The sequence below is a fragment of the Protopterus annectens genome, chromosome 9.part0 (genome assembly GCF_019279795.1).
Source record: "Protopterus annectens isolate FY-2018-M chromosome 9.part0, PAN1.0, whole genome shotgun sequence".
NCBI classification, from domain to species: domain Eukaryota; kingdom Metazoa; phylum Chordata; order Ceratodontiformes; family Protopteridae; genus Protopterus; species Protopterus annectens.
Genome location: NC_056743.1, coordinates 435,250,016 through 435,274,006, shown reverse-complemented (window position 1 = coordinate 435,274,006; position 23,991 = coordinate 435,250,016). Strand labels below are relative to the sequence as shown.

General features: G+C 38.8%; 1 protein-coding gene and 1 pseudogene across 2 annotated transcripts in view; one reads left to right on the top strand and one right to left on the bottom strand.

Annotated features, from left to right (window-relative positions):
* ENKD1 (enkurin domain containing 1) overlaps window positions 1-23,991 on the bottom strand; it is a 774,007-nt gene that overhangs the window by 432,463 nt on the left and 317,553 nt on the right. For both annotated transcript variants that reach the window (XM_044082974.1, XM_044082975.1), the window contains exon 4: window positions 18,006-18,178. In XM_044082974.1, the coding sequence (XP_043938909.1) occupies window positions 18,006-18,178 (173 nt within the window). The remainder of the gene's footprint in view (window positions 1-18,005; window positions 18,179-23,991) is intronic.
* On the top strand, window positions 57-175 carry LOC122812584 (annotated as a pseudogene).

Here is a 23,991-nt window from a genome sequence, read left to right as displayed (position 1 = left end):
GTACAAAAGCTGTTCTAGCTTGGTATGTATCTATTTTACCAAGAAGCAGATTTTGCTTGTACGGCCATACCACCCTGAATGCACCCAATCTCGTCTGGTTTCAGAAGCTAAGCAGGGTTGGGCCTGATTAGTACTTGGATGGGGGACCGCCTGTGAAAACCAGATGCTGAACCAGTAACCCCATGGAGTTTCTTCTTATCGGCACAAGAAGTCAATTTCCACTATGTCTTTATGTCATTTATTTTGCTTGACAGTTTGAACCAAAAGAAATTAATGACTGTCTCAGCAATTAAATTAGAACTACTAGATTTTTTGTTAAGTTTCATTCTAAAAGGACTGATGTTACTTACACAAACTCTAAGTAGTTATATAAACCCAAAGTATTTGCTGGAGAAGAAAGAACTGAAGTAACATCAACACTGATTAGTGCTGACAAAGCTGCCTTAGCCTGCTATGTGCTGTTTCTTCAAGGAAATTGTCTTTACTTGGCAACTTGTAGGTGTGTTTTCTTCAAGGTCTCTGATTGGCTGTGAACTCATTACTTTGAAAAAAGGTGTTGGCTTAGATTTAGCCACATGATTGGTGTTTCATTCATTTATCTTAGCCCTGAGGAACCTGATTCTTTATGATCTGAGGAAGGTTTTCAGCCGAAAGCGCTTATCATATACAAATCAACAAGGGCTTTGTTTTATTGCTTTACGTCTCATTTTAAGTCTCAACAATTAAAGTTTTTATTTTATTCTAAAGAGTATAATTTTTAGCAGCCTGTGGTGGTGTGTTTCAGTTTTTGCACATACTTTTGCTTAGTCTTTGAAACTACCTTTGGCAGTCACAGGAGAGTTTTTTTTTCTCCATTCTTAATTGATGGTTCTGCCTCAGCCCTTAATTGCCTCTATGAGCCAAGCCAGATCCTTGGCCCGGCTCTTCTTCATAAGTCCATGGTCAACCCAACTCTACACTGGACATTAAAGATGATGGTATACGAAAAAGGAGTTACTGCAAATATACTGAATGCACCATCTGAAGAAATACTTAATATGACAGAAAAGGAAAATACATAGTTTACTTCTACCTTAGATGTTTTTGTTAGTGCCTTTGAAAAAGATACTCGTTCATTATGAGAACAAATCTGATTATAAATGATCTAATATGTCTCTAGAAGAAAAAGAAGCTTTATCTGAAATATGTAACAATAAACAAATAAGTTTTATGAAAGCAGATAAAGGTACATTAATTGTAATTATGAATCAAGAAAAAATAAATTGCAAAAAAGATGAACATTTAGCAAATGGTTCTTATTAGAGATGTTCAAAAGGACATGAATTACTGATAAATTTTAAGAATACTGATTATTGTTTATTGGATTTATCAGACCAAGGTTTTCCTCAGTTTTGATGAGTATAAATTTATGATAGTCGAACATCCAAGTATTAGTAAAATATTTGGTATTCCAAAATTACATAAAAATGAGAATGATCTTCCTTTTTGACCAGCTATATCCTCTCAAAGGACTAAAAAAGAAGTTTTAATCTTACCATAATGTTCCATCTGTGCTCTCCCTGCATTCTTCCTCAACCTGTGGGTCATGGATCCGACCCTCGGATCTGACTTGGCTGTTTTCCAAGCTGAAGAATTGAAGCTCAAGCTCCTCCCATCCTACCCACAATGCCTCATTCCCCCAGCCTACCTCAGAACGTGTTTGTAACAAACCTGAACATATGTATGCATTCTAATTGAAACAAATGTGTGTCTCATGAAGATAAGTGTAGCAAAGGTAAAGCATAAAAGATCAGGAGCTCAAGCAGAAACTGTGGTTCCTATGAAGTTACCCAACAGGCCTCTCATAGTCATGGACAGGAGGAAGGAGGGAGGGAAGGCTGAGGAAGAATGCAGTGACAACACAGCTGGAAAGTTATGGTAACAACATAACTTCTTTATTTGATGCTGTCACTATCATTCATCCTCAACCTGTGGGACAGAGTCCCCAGCTGCAAAAACCATAGGGTGGCCCTTATGGAAGGATATTATGGAGCACTGCAGAGCTAAAGGCAGTTCTGTTCCTGGAGATAATGTCCAACTTATAGTGTGTAACAAAAGTATGGGAATTTGATCCAAGTTGCAGCAGCACAAATGTCATCAACAGACACTTAAGACCAAAAGGCCTGGGAAGCTGCCAAGATCTTGCAGAATGAGCCTTGATTTTGCTTGGTAATGGCCTGTTCTTGGAAGAGTAAACAAAGGAAATACAATCTTTCAATCATTTGGCAAAAGTAGTCTTCAAGACAGCTCACCCTTTCCTTGCATCAGAAAAAGATACAAATAGCTGTTCTGATTTTCTGCAAGATTTAGTCCTGTCCAGATAAAAACGTAACTGCCTATAGACAGCCAGAAGGTGGAGCACATACTCTCCTTTTATTGAAAGTAGAGAAGGAAAACAGGATGACTGACAGATTTGATTTATATTATTTTCTGTAGATACTTTGGGTAAGAAAGACGGGCTGGTATGCAAAGTAACTATCTATGTGAAACATTAGATAAGCGGGTTTACAAGAAAGGGCTTGTAACTCTGAAACCCTTCTTGCTGAGGTGAAGCACTGTTTTCCATGAAGGAACTTTCAAGTCTGCCTTTGCTGTAGGTTCAAACGGAGGAAGAACTAAAGCTTGCAGAACCATAGTCAGATCCCATGGAGAAGTGGGGTCTTTGATTAGGGGGGTAAAGTAAAACGGTACCTCTTAGAAACATTCTGCTAAGTTTAGATGAAGCCAGAGATGACAAATTTTCCCCAGTATGAAAACTGGAAATAGCTGTCAGCTGGACTTTCATGGTGGAGTAGATGGCTCTACTCAGGAAGAAGGAAGCCAAGAAATCCAAAACTTCCGGGATGGGAGTAGTAAAAGGATCTATACGTTCCTGCTGTGCTCATAAGGAAAATCTCTTCCATTTGCTTTTGTAGATTTTCCTGATCGAAGAATTATGAGCAGAAGTCAAGATTTTCTGGACTGGGGATGAAAGCCTGAAATGGACATTGGGGTAATGCTACAGAGTTCTTTGACAACGTCTCTCTGTAGCCTAATGAAATGGGATAAGTAGTTCAACTCTCATACGGTGAAGGTGGCCAAAGTGTAAACTCTTTTGCCAAACCTGTCCATAGCCCTAGACTCCCTGTTAGGGGGATGAACAGAGGAGCTTTCCTGAGCCAGCTTCTTCTTAGTGGCTGCCGCAGCCAACATGGCAACTACAGGAATCTAATGTGTCTAATGTGTCCCATCTGTAGGTACACTAAGACTTCTGTCAGCCTTCTTTGGTATAGGCTCCACTGTGTCTGGTTTCTTCCATGCCTTGGTAGATACACGTTCTATAAGAGCATCTGGGGGGGACGGACACCCAGGAAGAAGATGGGCTGGACCCAAAAGCCTCCAAAAGCACTGTTTCCTCTGGGATGGGGTAGACCATCACCTCTTTGGCAGAGTATCTCAAGGATGCCCACAATTAGACATTCTCAGGTGGAGATCTTGGGGACCCCTCCCCTTCCTTGAAATCAGTGTCAGTAGTGAGGGATCCCTGGGGGGAATCCAGGTGCCTCCTTTTACACCATCTCATCCATGGAACCTCCTCAGTGGGATGTTCCAGGGAGGTGTCAGAAGAAAACTGGGGTTCCACAGAAGGAATGGGTTGGAGGCTTCAAAGGACCAGTTGTCCCAATGGTAGATGGGAAGCCTCAGACATAGGATCTATGGAGGTGGGAAGTGGTGTCAAACGAGAAAGAACCAAGGCTCTCCTAGGATGAGAGAGAACCCTCTCCACCACTTTGAAGGCAGAGGGACTCTGAGTATCTGAGCACTGTTCCTCCTGAGCAGAAGCTAACAGAACTGATGCCCCTTGAGCACATGTAACCCTCCACTATGGACGGGGAGTTGAGCCGAGCTGTCAAACGACAAGGCTCCGAAGGGAAGCAATGGCTCCGAAATCTTCAGAGTCAAAGTCAACCCTCCCAGACTACGGCACTCTAGGCACCAACGTGGTCAGAGCTGAATGCACTGAATGCATCAGCTATGAAGTGATCACCACTATCAGCAGCCTCCGAAACCGAAGGCCGGATCTAAGAAAGAGCAACAGGGTGAAAAGGGGGAAAAAGTTTGCTCACGGATCAAGTGGGGGACGGAGCTGGCAAAACCCCCATCTAAATCTTTGCCTGAATAAACTACCACATCAGCCTATCCACATCGTTCTCAGAGGACCTCGTGGACTAAGTGGCTGAAGGTGATCTGGAAGGTTTCTTGGGACAGATCTCCCAGCAGGGAGATCTCTGCACCTATGCACTCGGCTCTAAGCTGGTGAGTAGACCCCAAGGCGGGGGAGGACAAGGTAGAGACAGAAGGGTTGGCTCCGAGGACTTCTTATCCAAGGACTTTGGTGCCTTTTTAATGGGCTCCAAAAAGGATGAAGAAGACCTATCTGGAGAATGTTTCCTGGGTCTCCTTCTGTTTCCTGGATGGGGTTGAGCCCCTGAAGTAGATGGAACAGCAGAGGAGGAGGAGGAAGAAGGAAGCAAGCCTTTTAAGAATCATCTTATTTCTCCGATCCGCCACAAGACACAGATGGAAGGCTGCATAAATGGCACACAAACTATCCAGATGAGTGGGCACCCAGACAGTACACACACTCGCTGTGGGCTTCAGATAATGAGATCTTGGAACAGAAAGTCCATTTCTTGAACCTTAAAGGTTTGTCCATTTGGAATTGGACTTGGCCTCCACCATGACAACTAAGCAAGAAGGAAAGTTGTATTTTTTAGTGTAACAAGGAAAAGAAGATAAGAGAAAACGCGGAAAAGATTACAGTGGACAGAACCCAATTAACTCATGAAGATAAAAAAACAAAAAAGAGAGGCAGAATCAGCAAGTCCAACAAACAAACAAACTGTTTAATGGTTAGCGCTTTCATCTGCCACTAATAAGCAAACTTCATGTTTGTTGGACTTGCTGATTCTTCCTCTCTTTTTTGTTTTTTTACAGGTTTTTAATTTGTGTATTTGTTTAACTCGTGGAGATAAAAGGAAAATTATGAAAGCAATGAGTCAGGGTAAGAAAGAATTAGCAGAAGATATTAAAGATCAAATAACTCACAGCCTGTACTAAAGATCAGTCGGAAATATGGGAGGAGCTCTAGAGTGATGAAACCTTGAAGCTTACTCTACGAGCGGCAAACGAGATCTGAGGTACGCAGGGGGAACAAAGCATAATACCATGAACAAATTACTTCACCCAGGCAAAACCTCTTTACCTAACCCTTGCCCCAGTAGCTCTGACACCGATATGGTGACATTCATCAACTCCTTCAACACCATCAAAAACCTTTCTCAAAATGACTGCTTTACCTCTAACACAACCCTTGTCTCTCCATCTACTCTGCTAACCTCCTCCTCCTTTAAACCTGTCCCCACTGCTTATGTAAAATCACTCCTCAGCAAACTCAAAACTTGCTCCTCTTCTGCTGAAAATTTACCCCCATCTTCCTAAAATTACCCACACACTCTATTGCTTACCCTATCTCTATACTAATCAACAAGTCTATAAAATAATCCGCTATCCCTGACATATGGTAGAAGTTCTACACCATACCTATACACAAAGGAGGACCCTCCACCGAACCCTCCAACATCAGACCTATAGCTATTCTGTTTCCCTTATCAAAAATACCGGAGAAGCATATACCCAAACAACTACTAGAATATCTCCTACAAGAAAATCTACTATCATCCACACAACACGGCTTTCGCCCCAACCATAGCACAGCTACTGCTCATCTGTCTTTTACTCAGACAATCACCAGAACCTGAGACAACAACAGACATGCATCTTGCCTATTCCTTGACCTCTATAAGGCCTAAAACACTCTCTCACAACAAACTTTGTTAAACTTTCTGAACTCAACCTCTCCAACTCAACTATTTCCTGGCTCTCTAGCTAGCTCTCCAATAGGCTACAGTCAGTCAGATGGCATACTGCTCTCTCCCCTTCCTCCCAGTCCTAACTGGAGTCCCACAAGGCTCCATCCTTGAAACTTTACTATTTAACATTTTTACTAATAATCTCTACACGTCCGTGCCCCACTCCACACTAATAAAATATGCAGACAACTCAACTATCATCGCCTCCTCTGACAACTTCTCTCAGCTCACCCAAGAATCTTTCCACTCGGTTGAAAGATGGCTAACTAGCAACCAGCTTTTATTGAATCCAAATAAAAACAAGCTCCTATTATTCTTGCCAAAATCCCCATCTCATGCTAAGACTACCTTCACCATCACTTCCCTCAATACCACAACCATCAAAGTAGAATTTCACACGATACTACGAGGAGTTATTATTGATGACCAACTAAAATTCAAAGTTCACATACAACAAGCCATCCAAAAATACCCACCAAAAACTACGGTTAATTTACAGGAAGAAAAAAATTTTCTCTAACAAATTTAAACTCTTTTTAGTGCAAGCCCATTTTCTACCCAGCCTAGTTTATACTGCCCCAATCCTTACAAACCAATCTCATGTCCAAACTTGAACTCGGTTACAATAAGAGTGCAAGATTTGCTGCAAACTTATCGCTCCCATCATTGCCTATTTTTAGAATACCTTCACTGGCCAGAATTCCACCAACTCCTCCTCATCCACACCATCCTCTACAATCCTACCTCTTGTTTAGCTCTTGCTTCTCATTACTTCCTACACTCCCAAACGCACTCTTTGAAGCTCGGCTCAACATCTCTTAGAAATTCTCAACCCCCCCAAAAAAACAAAGGCAAATAACTCTACAGCTACTCACTTGCTAATTCATGGAATAAACTGCCTTTGTTCCTAAGGACTATACCCAATACTAACTACTTCAAAAAAATCCTTAAACCACTACCTGTTGGACACTAGGACTTAAATTTGCCATGACGCAACATAAAACACCCATCCCAACATCCATTTTACTCAACTGCTGCTAACAAACTACCTTCTCCACCTTGTCACATAATTTACACATACAATTCTGTAACTATTCATCTACTGCTACTTTTTTTCATATTTTCCTTTTGTCCATACACACCTCTCTGTATGGGACTCAAACTCACTGCAAAATATGAACTGGGATTCTAAAATACACTGTAAAATATGAACTTGGCACCTACAGTTTGAAGTTTTTGCCTCAAGTTCATGTCATATTCGTTCCTGTCTGTAATGTATTTTGTACTTCTGCCTATGTCAATTCATGTAACAGTTGTAACAATTTAACTAACATTGTTGGAGCTTTTATCCCCAGTCAACAAATGCAAAAATATTCATAACTAAATAAAAAATAAACTGATGCACTGTATGTTAAAAACTAGTGTAAAAATAAATATGTACAGGTGCAAATATTTATTTTTGTATATAAAACCTTACATTATTAAAATTTCTGTTATCTAAATTTCAAAACTGGCTGGACTGAAATGCAATTGTTTAAGTCAGAATAGGATAGGCTAAAGCTTTAAGCTTTAATTACATGGAAATGTCTCTATATTCCAATCTAGTTGAACAATCACCACCCCTAGAATTTTCCTTCACTTGCTCAAGTATTCCAAACCTAAACTCCCCACAAGAAACACTTATTGACAAATGCTTTGACACTGCATTAGCAGAAGTGTTCTTCTAAATGGCATACTGATGTTCATATATCCTTCTGGGCAGGCATCTTTTTTTTTCTTTATAGAAGGCAGGGCAGCACCCACATTTTGCAATAATTACCTTTTTGTAAGACCTCTACTACAGGCCAAAATATTGTCCAAATATAAAACTTCCTCTTCTATAATATAAGTGTACTGACTACAGTGATCCGCGGTGATGGTGCTGCGGTAGCGTTGTCGCCTCACAGTAAGATGCGGTCCGGTTCGATTCTCAGCTAGAGCGTCTTCTGCGTGGAGACATGCGTGAATGTGCATACCTTCATTGAAGGTTGTGTGTCAGGGCTGGCAACTCGGCACGTAAAAATCAACTGCCAATCATTAGCGGACCGGAGTTCCGCTGTGGTGACCCCTAACCGGGAAAAGCTGAAAGAAGCAACAACTGACTACAGTGACCGCAGCAGGTACTGCCATTCTTGCCTGAAGAGGTACAGATGTACACTGACCCCTGGAGTAGAAATTCAAAAATGTCTTTCAAATTACTAGCTGTTTTCTAAATCAAATGTGGTCCATCACTAAATAAGTTAAAAATAGAGGGGTTTGCTCTAAAAACATTCCAATGTCTTTCTATAATGATTTTAATTACTTTGGTATTGGCATTGTATTCAACTACCATAGAGTGTTCAAAAGGTTTGGTCGAGGCCAGGGCTGTAATACTGTTTGATGACTGATTCGTAAGGCCATCTCCTAAAAGGGGTTTATATCTGGTACCCCATCCAAGTTCAACTTCATTAGTGATATCTATTAAAAACGTTTTGGGGTATAACATTTAAAAATCTGTTCCACCTCTCCATCCACATCTGTTTTTTCAGGGGTCATTCTAACTGCCCTAACACATAGGCCCTTCACCAAGCTCTTTTTCTGAAAAAAAATGGGTGAGAACTAGTAAAGTGCAAATAACAACTGCTGAATGTAGGCTTCCTGTAGAACTAAATTAGATGGTTATAAAATACATCTTTATATAAAAGACTTATTGATGATATATTTTTATATGGCAAGTTATATTAGAAGATTTAGATTTACTTCTTCAAGATATGAAAGAAAGGATTGATTTTCTCAGTTTTACCACTGCATGTATTGGAAATGTTATACATTTTTAGATCTAGAAATAACTTTGGATGAGAAAAAAATTTTGCTTTCATTCTACTATTTACAGGAAAAAAACTTTTACCAATAATTATTTAGATTTCTTTCATCAAAATCCTAAATTTATGAAATTCAATATTATAAGGGGGCAAGTTATCAGTTTTTTTTTCAAAACAAGAAAATCTTTATTAAATTATCACGTAAAGCAAAGGCAATCATGCATTTATATAAATGAAAAAAAAAACACTCACATAATTTTAGTCGCAAACATTATACATCACTTATAATCTACACAGTCACTGTCAGTCAAACATTACATAGCTCAGTCAAATCCTGCCTTCTTTTAAACCCTGCTCCCTCCTCTGCATGTCCTGTTCCCACAATTCCCATTTTTCTATGTAGTTTGCTCCTACCCTTTTCTAAAGATCTCAATTCCAGTTGTTTTATCTCTGTTACTATATTCACTACTTCTAGTACAGTTGGTTTAGACTTTGATTTCCAGTTTCTAGTAATTTTTTTTTGGCAGCTACCATAATTAGACTCAGCAAGACCTTACTATGTCTAGGCAATTCCAATTATGTATCATAGCTCAAAAAACTATTTCTTTAGTGACATCAATTTGCTCACACAGTACCTCTTGACAACATGGTCTGCAGGGAATCTTTAAAGTCTGCCAACTCATTATGTTCTCAATTACCTCTTTTTTTCTCAATCACACCTCCAACATTTACTGTCTACCAGAAGAAAAATTCTTTGGAGTCCACTTGGGGTATAAAATACCTATGTAAACACTTCCAAGCAAGGATCCTAAATCTTGAAGACTTAGTTGCATATTTGGGAGACATACATATATCCTCCCATGTTTCTTTGTGAAATGCTCATGCAATCTCTCTTCCCAATACTTTCTGACCCCCTCTGATTGAGTCTTATAGTTATCATGTAATATTTTATATGCTCCACTAATTATTTTTTTAATAGCAGCTTCTGTTCTAGATTCTACTAAAAACTCTACCAGTGCTGGCTGGTCTTTCACTTAGGATCCCCATATTTCTTTCTCTTTGCCTATACTTCAATATGAATCTTTGACAGGGAAGGCAATCTCTAGCCTGCTTGTACTATATATAGCAGCCTTAACTAGGTTGCTCTGAAATACCCATTCAAATTGTGATATTTTTCCAGGTATTAATGAAACTCTCTATATTAAATGTGTGTTAATTTGGTTTCAGTAAGCAGGAAGTGATGTCAAAATTGTTTGATTAATGAATCATAATTAATGAATGTAAGTGTTTAATTTCAAATGAAAAACATTTCTGATGAAGTTCTGTGAATAAAGAATGCAAGAGCTAAACTATGTGGATGGACTGCCTTGGTTTTCCTGATTTGCAAGAGGTTTTGGTGGTCAATGAAATCCAAACAATATGATGAAAGTAAAAGCAATGCTTGTCAACAGGAAACAATGATACACTTTTTTTGCAGAATGTCTTAGGACAAAAGAGTCCTGGAGAAAAAGTCAGAAAACATGAAATAATTAAATTATTGAAACCGTATAAATAGAATTGATTTTGTATGGCCAATACAATGTAAAAAAGTATATACACAGACACCAAAGCGGATAAGAAATTACTTGCCTGAGTATTTTTTTTTTTTATGCAGGCTGCAATGAGTTGCAATATAAGAAGAAGGATAAGAGGAAGATTCTGCAATAAAAACAATCATGAACAGAGAATAGAACAAATCGATCCATCCATAATCCCTTTTTTTCCCCCATTTTTTTGCAACTGGGGTTGGGGTGTCACTTCAAAAGTGACCATCATGTGAAGCGAAAGTTTACACCACTGGGTGGATAAGCCCTGTTTCAGTTGTTCTTCATTTCTATTACTTAAACATAGTGAGGACATACATACTCCACACAGAAGGCACCCCAGCTGAGAACCAAACCACTGTTATTGATGTTTAACAGGATAATAGGTTTGAGCCTTTGAAAAGAGAGGTTCAAAATAAAAAGGAAAAAATATGGAGGTTTCAACAGGCACTAGTGTTAAGTACAGAAAAAAATGCTCATAAGAAACACAGACAAAAAAAGGTAAAGAATAATTTTTTAGTATCTGTGTAAAATGTATACTACGCAAGGAAGGCTGAAGGTGGGGAATGGTTCCTAACTAATGGGGGTGGCTTATACTGAATTGTGCCCCTTAGATGTCCCTTACCTTTTCAGTGGTAGACACCCGTTATATTAAAAGGACTATCAGATGACCTCTTGAATACATTTATAACAGGTGAACCTCCTCCCCACCCCTGGGATTCTTGGTGGAAGGTCTTACACCTATGCTGCAGGACTGGATTCATATACAGGAAGGTGCTGCTATGTGGGCAGGAGACTGCAACACAGTTTTGCTTCCACATGAAGTCAACTCAGTTCACAGAAGAGTTCAAATACCCGCTTTGGAGAAGCGCTTGAGTAACACCACTGCAGCAGTGGGAATTGTTTACTTATTTAGATGACAGAAATGCCCAATCCCTGGGTACACCTGTTATCCCCCTAGATATAGATCATACTCTAAAATAAGAAACGGTTTGTCTCAGTAGAGCATGCTTATACTTCAAGACTTGCATACCTACTCGATGTTCAACTCTGACCACTCGCCATTACTTGTCATCTTTATGAGGCCTGTGTTACCCCGACTTCAACCTGGAGACTAAACCTGTCTCTCATTAAAAGACCATTAACTTGAGAGGTAGTTAATAACATTCATAGATTCCTGTCATGTATTGTTATCTCCACTCCCCTAACATATAGTCTTAAAAATGGGATAATTTTAAGAAAAAATTTGCTCAGAAAATAAAAGTACTGGAGAGGTATACCAGAGAGGAAGACTTGATGAAAAGCATTCACCAGGCCCTTAAACAAGCCCATGAAGCTTTACTGAGACGGAATGTGTGTGCCCTAGAAGACTTCAGGCTACGAAACATTCCCTAGAGAATTATTTACAATATGGAGTGGGCTTAGGTAAAAAGATGGTCAGATTAGGGATTTGGAATTTATTCCTATGAATCTCAAATACTTCATGATGAAATTGAGACTACAATGTCCAACAATCATATGAAGACACCCCATAGGGTGAGCTACGATTTTCTTTTGTAATAATGGATAAAATATTTTTTTCTGTTCAGATAACCCAATTAATACAATCACTATATACTGACTTGGCAATACTGATTATGATAATACTCAATCTTTCACACCCAATTACTATATGTAGGGGCACCAGGCAGGGCTGTCATCTCTTCTCACCAATGTTCTTTGCATTACATCTAGATCCCCTGGTACAAAAGCTAAGTACCATACTTACCCAGGTTATGTGACACATAATCAACATATTTCAATCTCATTGTATGTAGACAATCTAGTTCTATATCTTTCTGACCCTAACAATGATTTGGATAGGGCCTTTTCAGAATTAAGGACCTTTGCAATGATTTCTGGGTACAAAATTAAGGAATCAAAAACTCAAATAATTTAAAATAAACTATGTCTCCCCTGATGTTACACAAACACCCTTTCCTTTCAGGGGATTCAACTATAACCTACTTGGGAGCAAAAACTGACAGATTTCTTAGAAGGCTCCCTAGCTCACATACTGCATCCAGTTTTTCAAAAATCTAGAAATCAAATGTCCCTTGTGGTTGACAGTGAAGCTAGATTTTCAGTACACAGTCACAGCCATTAACTGGTTCATCTTGCCCATTATGTTGTATGTGGCTCAGTGGGTGCCACTTAATAACCTGGATAACTTCTTCCACCAACTCAGGAGAATTACCACTTCATTTTTATGGCAAGAGCAGAAGTCTGATTTGTATTGGGATTTGTTATATTTGTCAGTGGAACAAGGTCTCTCCTTGTCTAGTTTTGAATTGTGCATGATCTCTGCCTACCTCAGGATGACCTGAGCTATCCTTTTCTCAGATGTTTCTTCAAAGTGGAAATGTTTTTATTGGTAGAAGAGATGGGGGCATACCCTATCTATATCAAGACTTAAAGAAAAACAGGTTAGAGGCAGGAGGAACACCTCATCTATATAAACTGACATAACAACAGCATGTAAAAGGGCATTTGATTTTAACAAACTCAAAGACCAGGTTGAGTGTACATGATCAAAAGAACTGAGCCCTAGGTAGGATCCATTTAATTAGCCCAATAAATTGAATTTGCTATCCATTCCAGCCTTGTAATACTGGAAAAAGATATGTGAGCTTCAAAACCCATAGTACTGGCCCAGGCTGATGGAAAAGTTTAATCTTACAGAACAGGGCAATAGTTGGTTAAACAACCTAACAGAATATATATTAAATCTAAATTGGGAACCTCAAATAAGACAGACTGACTAAGGTGGATAGAATGGTGGCTTCAGATGAGAATGGGTAGCTAAAACACAAGAAGATGCATCTCAGAGGTATACAAAATCTTTCTCAGAGTTAGGTCCCATTTAACCCTCAAATAAAGAAAGGGTCTGGGGACAAGATTTGGGTATTGACATACCATTCAACAGATGGCCATTACTACAACAGATCCCAAGATATAATACAAAATCCTATAGATTTAAGTTTTTTTCTGTATGGCAGTACTTATTCAAGTACTTTTATACCCCTCACAGGCTTAGAGCTATGTACCCCAAAGCTTCTTCCTCACGTTGGCACTGTAATTCAGATATAGTTGGTATCTGGAACCACATCTTTAGGGGCTGGTGCAAACTGACAACCTTGAAAAGGGAAAATCAGGGAATCTATTGCATGTAAATATGTAAAATGTAAGTACAAAGATATGTAAATAAAGACTCCTACTGTTTTCATTAATTGCTGTGGGATCTTCTACATCCAACTGAGGAACCACAAACTCAAGACAAATGGGCTTCGGGTTAATGTCTCATCTAAAAGTTTGCACACTCAGAAATGCAGAACTACCTTTTATACTGTGCAGCAGTGTCATTACTGGAAAATGAATTCAAGCAGCTGGTGTGGAAATACTATTCATGAATTAAAATTTTGCACTCCAAAACAATTTTCTAAAGATCTGATAATAATGATCTAATGGTTTATTGTTAGCTAAAATTATAGATAAAATATTTTATTGGTATGGATAATTCAGTTTAAGTTATACCTTGGATTTTAGAAATCATAAACTGTCTAGCACTTTGAATCAACATCCAGCCTGCTGCCCTACACCTAACCAGCCTGCTGCAGCCATGCAAGCTCTGCAATGGCTGCCTTCAGGAAGTACATGCGAGCTTCTGCACTGTGGAAAAGGATCCATATTCCTTTGCAATATCTGTAGTTTAAAATGTGTCCATTTATCATTATACTTTTTCTTGGTTTTAGGTTTCTAGGCAAAAACAAGAATAAAGACTACCCCGCTGGGTCTTCTAGCTGTAATTAGAAATACAGGTACCACGTGGCAAGTCTGAAAGAATGAAAATCTAAGTGAGGTTTGCCAAATGGTTATGCAAGAGTGGTCCTAAAGGGTGCCAAACTGAAGGGCATCTCCAGGAAATGGGGCCACAACAGAGGGAACCATTTATGCCAATATCGAGCAATGAGAATGACTCTAGCTTTGTCAGTCTGTGTCTTTTGAAGAAACTTTGGAATGAAGGAAAAAGATGAAATTTATACAGAAGACCTGTAGACCACTCCTGGATTAAGGTATTCCTGGAACTGTTATTCATTGTATTCGGTGTTGCTTAGACTGACAGACTCCAGTCAAACTCCATCCATCACTGGAAAAGAACTCCCACCATAGACAAGATGAAGAATTAGTTTTAGGACATCAGCAAACACCTGTTGAGCAGGACCACTAACCAGCTTGCATCTTGATATGTGTGAACTGTTATCAGAACAAAATAAGTGGACATAGGCCACTCAAAAAGGCAACATGCACAGGAACAGGATCCCGCTACTTGTTGACATATCAAACTACTGGCAAACTGTCACAGTGTATGGCTATCACTCATGATGAAGAATATCCTGGAAGGTTTGCAGTATAACAGGAACTGCCCTTATCTTTAGGACTTGCACATCTACTGACCTACCAATGTGACCAGACACCTCAGACAGTTCTACCCTAAACAATACCCCAACCCTATTGCTGAAGAACCCATGATGACTATCACTAGGTGTTCAGAAAGAATGAAAGGACTGCCCATGCAGAGGCTGTCACCACAGCGCCACCATGCAAGATACCTGAATACACATTCTTAATGGAATACACAGCTAGTCTGATGAATGATTCTCAAGGGTCCCCAAGGTCCATTGGAATATCTTATGTGTTAACTCACATGTGGAAGAAGGAATATTTTCATGGCCACAAACTACAGTGTCCTGAGACATGTGGTTGCTGGCACAGAGAATGATTAGTGTATCTTTAAGACTACATAAATACTGAGGGAAATCCTTTCTGCAGGCAGACTGGGTAAATAAGAGTGTGTGTCCAGCATGCAACCTATGAACTTCAGATACTCAGATGGTTCTGGATGAGACTTTGTGAGGTTCATCATTATTTGCAAGAACTTTTACAGAAGGAGCAGATAACCCTGGGCTGATGTTAAGTTTTTTCTAATGATGGAGTACTGAAGAATCAGTCATTTAAAGGACAACGATGGGATTCTCTTACTAAATGCTCAACTTCTCTGCCTTTTTTCTCCCTATTTACTGTCCCTGTAATGAGTAAACAAAAATCCATCATTTAAAATATTTTAAATCGACTGTTTCACTCCACTAGAACAGTACCTTACTCTTCTGTGGTGGTTTCACTTTCAAAAAACTTTTGTCTCAGCCTTGCTGCAGTCTCCAATTCACTGATGCCATCAAGGCCACTGAATACAGGTAAGTTTCTGGCCATTTCCCTCCCCAAACTAACATCACCGCTTCCATCCTAAAAAACCCACCCATGCTGTGATGTCACAACTCCCTGGTTCTTCCCCTGCCTATGCAGAAAGTAAAGGCAAGAACAAGGAAACACTACACGATTCAAGTCTCCTGCTTTGAACTGTCAACCACAGCAGGTAAAAGCTCAAATTACCCTTAGCACTTTGACAGGTAGGGAAGTTAGGTGTGAAGGGGGATGTGAGATGAGTCAAACTAGTACAATTTAGGCTTCACATAAGACTGCAATTTAGCTATTCTAAAAAAAGCAGCAGTAAAAAGCACTTTGAAAGTCTGTTCTGTGGGATTTGCACTGTTTGTGTTTTAAGGAGTCACAGAACAGCATGAAATGCTACTTAAAATTGACTGAAAGACAGCAGTGTATGCATGTAAAATCAATGCAATCACAGGAGCTTTAGGAAGAAAGAAGCTTGCATGATGGTTAAGGTGTTTGCCTTACAAGCAGAAGGTGTGGGGTTTGAGTCTCACAAGGGATAATTGGCTAGGCTTAAAATGGCTCACAAGGGCAGTTAGCTTAGTACTAATCTATGAACCTATGAACCTATGTATTTTTTTGCAGACAAGCATTGCATTGTGGGATACCTAGAGGCAGACTAAACAATCAGAATTATTTTAAGATGCCATACCCCATGTGGTCAGACTGAGAAATTAATATAAACATATTTAAACACCTGTAAATAGTCCCAGAGTAGTGTTAAAATGTAAGAAACACCAAACCATGATAAAATAAATATGTTTTTTGAATCTGTGGGTGCAGTACTCCTTTAAGTAGGGGTAGGCAGTTAACTGCTGCAGTTCCTGGAACACCGCCATAACAGCTATGCACTTTATGAAGATGAAAATGGAAAACAAAATGAACCAACCTGTTTAAAAACAAAAAAGCCACTCCAGCTGAAGAGAGAAACAACATAAACAGTAAAAATAAGAATATTCATTCAGATGGTTCTGATATAACAACTAAGGCTTGCACGTGTTAAACAAAAAGCAGTAAGATTTTAAGCTTTTTTAATGATTTTATATGTTATTTATGGTAGACAATTAATGAAATTTTTGATGTTTTAAACTTTAACCTATACATTTTAACACATTTCAAACAAGGTCTTAACACAACATATTGCTGAACTTAACAGGTGTAGTGGTAAAACAAGTTCTCTCAGCACAGTTGCTATGGTAATCTGTTTTTGACTGGATTATTTTAAGCACATGATAGCTACTTGAACTTTAAAAAAAAAGTATTCTTTTGATTAAACACAAATGGTTCTGAAGAAGTCCTGATAGTAACAGGAGAAAGCTAACCGATTAACAAGTCCATTTGTTGTACAAATTTTGTACTATTTAACAGTTTCTTACGTTTAATGGTTTAATAACTACAATATACTTTTTTTCAAATTAGCTGGTCGTAAATTTTATTCAAATTCTATTTCCTAGTGGGAGCACTATGTCAGCATTTGCTTTTGGTTCCTGGTTTTTGTATTTTTGCTGCATGGACACCGGTTCTTGATGTCTTTCTCGACACGACTATACAAGAAATGCATTTTTAAAGCTGGCTTTCTCCACTGTTAAATAAAAATTATCTTAGTGAAGCATACTACAAATGTTAACTGCAGTAGCCAAAGCCAGCAGTGAAAACCTACTCTAACTGTGCACACGAACCTGAAGTATAGCAGGAAAAATATACACCAAGACTGGTAAGGGAAGACAGCTAAGTAATACAAGTCAAAAAAGGAATACTGTCATTGGTAAGGAGACAAAAATATCACTCTAAACTGAAGAGGCTCCAAAGATCGATAAAGGTATTGCAAAAACTGGAGAAAACAGTAGTAGTAAAGGTTAATCCAAAATGCAAGCCTAGAGCCATTTGTAATCAATGTTACTGGGAAGAGAGACAAGCAAGAACTGCAAAGGAAAGTGGAGAACAGGGGATTATGGGCAAGGGAAGGAACTGAAGGTTGGGAGAGTTGGTATTGGTGGTGATGTGGCCATGAGCTAAAGCTACCGTCCAACCATTACAGGAAGGTTATGCACAGCATGTCAGATCAACTAGCCATGAGATAAGAATATATTCCTTAATCTTACTGTTGGTTTATGACCTAAACCAACTTTAAGGAAACTGGAAAACCCAAACTGAATCAATACAATAAATGCATTCTAGTGAACAGCATGTTGTGGTATTTATGGAAAACAAACAGTACAGCAGTATTCTGCATTAAACTTCAAAAACGTTGCTCATATTTTCATAACAGGCAAAGTCAACAAAACCAGTGGCAGTCTGTAGTGTACCTGCAACTGTGCCATCACTTTGGATGGTACATTCTCATACTTCTGTGACTTCCACAATGCTTTAATAGGCTGAGGTTTGCCAAGCTCTAACTCCTGTTCTCGTTCACGACATTTCTTCTGGATCTCACGCATTCTCCGCACATTCTCCTTCTCATGGTCTTTTGGTTGCTTCTCTAAAGATAAGAGAAACAAGATCATTTTCTTACCTGCAATGACTACTGCAAAGACCAGCAAAACTATATGAATTTAAGCGGAGCTCAGAATTTAAAAGCTAAATAATTGAAATCAAAAATGCAACTCTCATATTTCACCTACCACAATGCCAATCTCATACTATCAGCAGTGGAAAAATACAGCTGTGTAACAACCAATCGCAATCGATGTTTGAGCAGAACAGTGTAGTCCTTACTGCTGAAACTTCAGCAACAGAAGGCCTTGACATCAGATCCACCTTCCAGAACTCAGCATTTTCCTCCTCCAGGACGGGTAGATGTCTTATTCTTCTTCCAGATGTCAGGCCATTCTCTTTATAAAGCTGCTACCTGCCCAAGCACATGGTATCAATCCTTTTAGGTTCTAAACAAGGCTCTTAGGATCCTGGCCAGTAGGACAGCAGGTGCATACTTAATTGACTGAGCACTTAAAGAAATAGGGCTCCCAAGGCTATCCAGACCACAGCTTATCTGAAGCCCTGACAGAGACGTAGGTGTAGATGCACAGAGATACATTTCCCTACCCGCTCCAGTCCAGCATGCTCAAGAAGAGAAAGAGGTGGATGGTGAGGAGAAACCAGTACTACAATAATAATTTACTAATATGAACTATTAAGGTAAATTCTAACACAACTGAATGTTCTTTGTATAGACCACTGCTGCAGAAGTTCTTACAACTAGCACAATTTACAGACCTTATAAGACTAGGAAGATAACAGAATGGAAAAGTTGCTCAGCAATCAGCCCAGCTTAACAGCAGTTGTAAACCGAGCTCTTGTCCTGGAAGTAATGTCTAGTCCATAGTGTTAGAAAAAAGTGTGGACTGGTGAAGAGGTATATGCCTTTAGAATTCTCTGTGCACTCACCCCCCCAAAAAAAAGGCCTCAGTGACTGCTGTACCCATAGTGCTGTGGGCTCTCATGCTCCCTTTCAACTCTTTCCTTGATGAGAATAAGAGAAAAAAAAATGCAATGAGCCAGCCACTTACAAACCATCTGCTTGCAAACTGGTTTTGCCCCCCTTCTTAGAAGCAAAGGGTACATATAGCTTACCTGAGATTCTGATGTTTTGGTTTTGTCCAGGCAGTAAATGAAGACTGCTTTCTTACCTGTTCTGGGGTTAGGGAAGAAAACAGGGAGATGGTTAGTTTGTTGAGGGGAAATTGCAGTCACTACTTTTGGCATAAATGTGGGGTAGGATTTAAGGCTGACGTTGTCCTTACAGAAGACTAAAAAGGTCTCTGCTCATGATATCCTGCAGCTATGAAATACTTCCAGCTGAGGTGATTGGTAATAATAAAGAATTTCCAATTAGACATGGGGGTGGGGTGGGGGGGGGCAGCAGACTAACAACAGGGTTGTAGTAGCTTTTCGAGAATATAGTTCAAGTCCATGCTGGAACAGTAGCTTTTCTTTGTTGTCTCAGATGAAGGACTCTCTTGAGGAAGTGTTTAACAGGCTGCAGAGGTGACTGGGGCAAGTATATAGGCACACAGGGTAAAATGGCTGACAGCTGTGCCCTTATAGAAACATACGACAAGCCTGAAATGAACAGCCCACTTAAGTAATGCAGAATCATGGACACCAGTTCTGTGCTAGGGTTCTGATTCTTTACATTTAAATAATTCTTCCTCAAGCTACATCCTGAACACTTTGTAATTAAAGCCCTTAGAAGTGTACACCCCTAGCCAAGTTTGAAGCTTCTGTGGTTAGTGTCTAACTGGAGGGGTTCTGTTTGAGGGGCACCCCATGGCTCAGTCTTATTTGGTTGCAACACCATTCTAGCTCTTTGGAAACACAGGGTAACACAGGGATCTTCTCTTCCAAAACCTCCTCCAGAAAATGTGAATGTTGGTTCTGGATACTTCTTAGGTGCAACTGGAGTTTTCTCATGTGCAGTCTGGCAAGAATGACCATCAGAACTGCACTGGTCATGAATTCCAGTACCTTAAGGAATTCCCGGGTTGTAACCGACTGCCTCCATCCATCAGAGACACAGGTGCCAGATCAGGAGTGAATTTCTAATTACCCATCCATTGGTGTAAGCTGCACTTAAATTGGGATGGGGAAACTGCTTCACATGGATGGGGAGCCTGTTCAAGAGAATCAGAATTCTTTGAGAAACATATCTGTTTCTCCAACATGTCCTAGTTATGTTACAAGCAAAATTTAGTTTTTTTGGCCTAGCAGCTCTGATGCTGTTTGTTTTGCGGATGTGCAAAAAGATTCATCAAAACAGGATCCAAGAATGCTTTGTATGCCATGCAAAGATCACTTCTCAGAAGTCTGCGTGATACTGACTACATAAACAGGACTTTGAGGCAATCAGAGTAGGGTGTTGCATCTATTCCCTGCATTATTTTTGTAAGGAACCTCTGTGAATGTTCCAGTTGCTGCATGTGTTTGGTCAGGTGGATACCAAAGGGGGCATTATATTCTATGACAGGTCTGATGAGGGCCAAGTACAGTGGTATAATGACCTCTCTGCAAGTAGATGTCATGCATTTGCTTATACGTTGAGCAACACAGATGAATTTTTACAACATTGGACGCATGTTGGTCGAACACTAGGTTACTATCTACATGAGTTCTCAGATCACTGACATGGCTGTAGAGAGTTTCTGAGAGCAATTCAACATAGGCTGTAGTGATCTAGAGGTTTGGTGGGAGACAGAATATTGACAAACCATCACTTAATAAAAAGGTAATTGCCTTGGAATAGTCCCTGTTACTGGTTTTAATAAGATTACAAAGCTGATTTTGATTTAAAAGGAGACATGGGGTGCAGTATTATCCCGTATTTGTGAGCAAGAGGCCCAGTATGTTGGAGCTTCTAATGGGCGCATTCACTATTTGGTCAAGGATGCTTGTATTTATGAAGTCCAAGAATATGTGCCTGTAGATTTCAGGTTGTGTAGGAGTCCCAGTCTACAGAGGGGTAATTAAAGTATCTCATGAGTAGGGTGTTCGGTTGGATGGTAGGTGTCTCCAGTAGGTCCAAATAAGTATTGTGAGTTTCTTGGGACATGGAGGGTGACCTATAGCTAGCTAAGATATGGTACAGGATTTTGTCTATGGTGATCTGCACATGAAGCAACTCCAGCACGTCATCCTGTTTGACCACCCTAAAGGTATGCTTGTCACTGATGTATGCTGATATACTGCCACCTTTTGTCCTTGTCGATGCAGCTACAGGTCTAAAAGTGTGGAAAGCACTGAAACCTTGGACTGCTGGGCATAGCCAGCCTTAGGCATAGGCCAACTAGGTGGCCGCCTAGGGTGCCACTCTAGTAGGTGTGCTTTTCCAGTATGTATTTGGTGTAGGTAGACCAGGATGGGGGCACCAGGTGGTGTGGTGGGGGCGCTGTGGAGCCCTTTTGCCTAGGGCACCAGTTGACCTAAGGCCACTCCTGCTGCTGGGGTACTCTTTGCTACTATAAACCATGTCTTGGTTAGGGCGCAAATGTCTATATTCTTAAGTGTAAGGAGGGCCTGAGGGAGTGTACTTTTTTATTTAGGTTTCTAGCACTGAGCAGTACAAGTTGAGGTTCAGTTGAGTTGATTTTGCCATATTGGTAGATTTGTCAATTTATCATTGCCTAAAAATGGCACTATGAGGATAGATAAAGTTTTACTCAGTATTTGAAAACCTAGAGTGGAAAGATGTATACCATCCTTGGCAATGCAATGCGATTTGTTGACCATTTCCTCCAAAGATGACAAATATTGGTTCCCTATAGAATGACACCAGAAATGCAGCCAGTTGTTGAAATCAATCATTTTTTGCTCATACTGTGGCAGCATTTTTGGTGATAATAATATGCTGCTCAATGCTAGGCTCATACCATCCTGTACTCTTGATACAGCACATCTGTTCAGAAAGCTATACATTTCCTGATAATGAAGTCACACACACACGTCTCTCACTATTTAGATATTAGGTTTAGCAAAAGGACTGAACAAGTGGTCCTAATTAGCTTAGATATTGAGAGACCTTTTGAATCTGTAGATTGGAGCTACATGTTTAAAACCTGAGAGGCATTTGCATTTCCAGAATGGTTTACTGGAATATTAAAATACCTGTATAGAGACTGCAAAGCATATTAAAATTGGATCTTACATTTCTCAATTATTCGGTTTAAACAAAGGCACAAAGCAAGGGTGTCCCTTGCCTCCTCTGCTATCTGCATTAGTTATCGAACCCTTAGCTAATAGTACAAGAAGAAATGAAAAAAATGATGGATTCTCAATTAACAAAGATCGTCAATCTAAAATACAGCTTTTTGCAGAAGATATTTTAATAACTACAGGGGATTCAAATTATTCAATATAAGAAAGAGATGCGGAAATTGAAATGTTTCAAAAAGTATCACCGCTGAAATTTATTAATAATAATAATAATAATGATAATAACAAATTTCAGTTACACTTTTTGATTCTAAAGTTTGAACTACTGTAATTTATGTATGGAGCTTTTCTCCCCAGGTCACCACTGAAAATGGGCCACAAGCCCAGCTGGACCAACCTAGTTAACAAACGTCAAATAAATAAATAAATAAATAATAAAACTGAAACTTTTAGTGTTGAATCAATTACTTGACAGTAAGTTTAAAGATAAATATAAATATAATTGGGAAGGAAAAGAACTAAAATATTTAGGAATAAAAATCTATCTTGATGTGAGTAAGATTATTAATTTTGAAAAAAAAAAAAAAAACAATTTAAGAAGTGTTACTTCTTATAAGAAAATGGAATGAATGTTTTTTTTCTACTTTTGTGGATAGGTTAGCATTTATTAAAATTACTAAATTACTCAAGATTTTACATATATATTGCATTTAATAGTTTTTATACCCAACAGAACATTTAAAGAAACTGGAAAAAATGTTAACTTCTTTCTTACTGTATTGTAAACAGCTGAGAATTGTTTATAGAAATCATAACAGATTATGGGAGTATGGTGGTATTAGCTTCACAGATGTAGAATCTTATTCTATTGTTGCAAATTTTAACTCTACTATATACTCTGCATAGACTTGACTTAAATTAGTCAATGGAAAACCATACAGGAACAGATTATACTAAATTCTTGTAAGTTTATTAAATATAATACATTAGAAATATGTAACAATCCTTTCATCTGGCTAACAAATTTTACCATAGAAGGAATTTCATTTCAATCTTTAGACTCTGCATATATGAAATAAATTCTTAAAACAGTTAGGAAACATGTTTTTAAAACGCCATTAACATCAAAATGGACATTTGTGTGCTACCCACTGTAGACACCTCAATATTTAAGTAAACTCAGAACAATGTTAAAATTAATTTACTAAAAAGGAAGGGATTAGTATAATGCTCTGACTGCTTTAAAATGAAAAGCTAAGTCCTCTGAACATTTAATGAAGGACTATAAGTTTGATAAATCTGCTAACCAATTAATAATAACCATCAGTAAGAAATTAAATTAATTTGTAGATAATATGAGTGAAGAAGTAGGAACAGTATACTATTCCCCATTATACGAATATATGAATGCTATCATAGAAGGTAGGTGGACCTACAAAGGAAGCTTGTCCAAGTTAAAGTTAATTATAAATCATTTTGATGCAAAATTCTGGAACTTTTTAGATAGTAGTGGACTGAGGGACTCAGTAGATGGTAAGAATAAAACTTTGTTACTTAAATCAGTCAAACTTCTGGAAAGTTTTTATTTGGAAATATATGCATAGAATGTTTGTTACTCCCTATAAAATGTCTTAAGTTTAGTAAAAT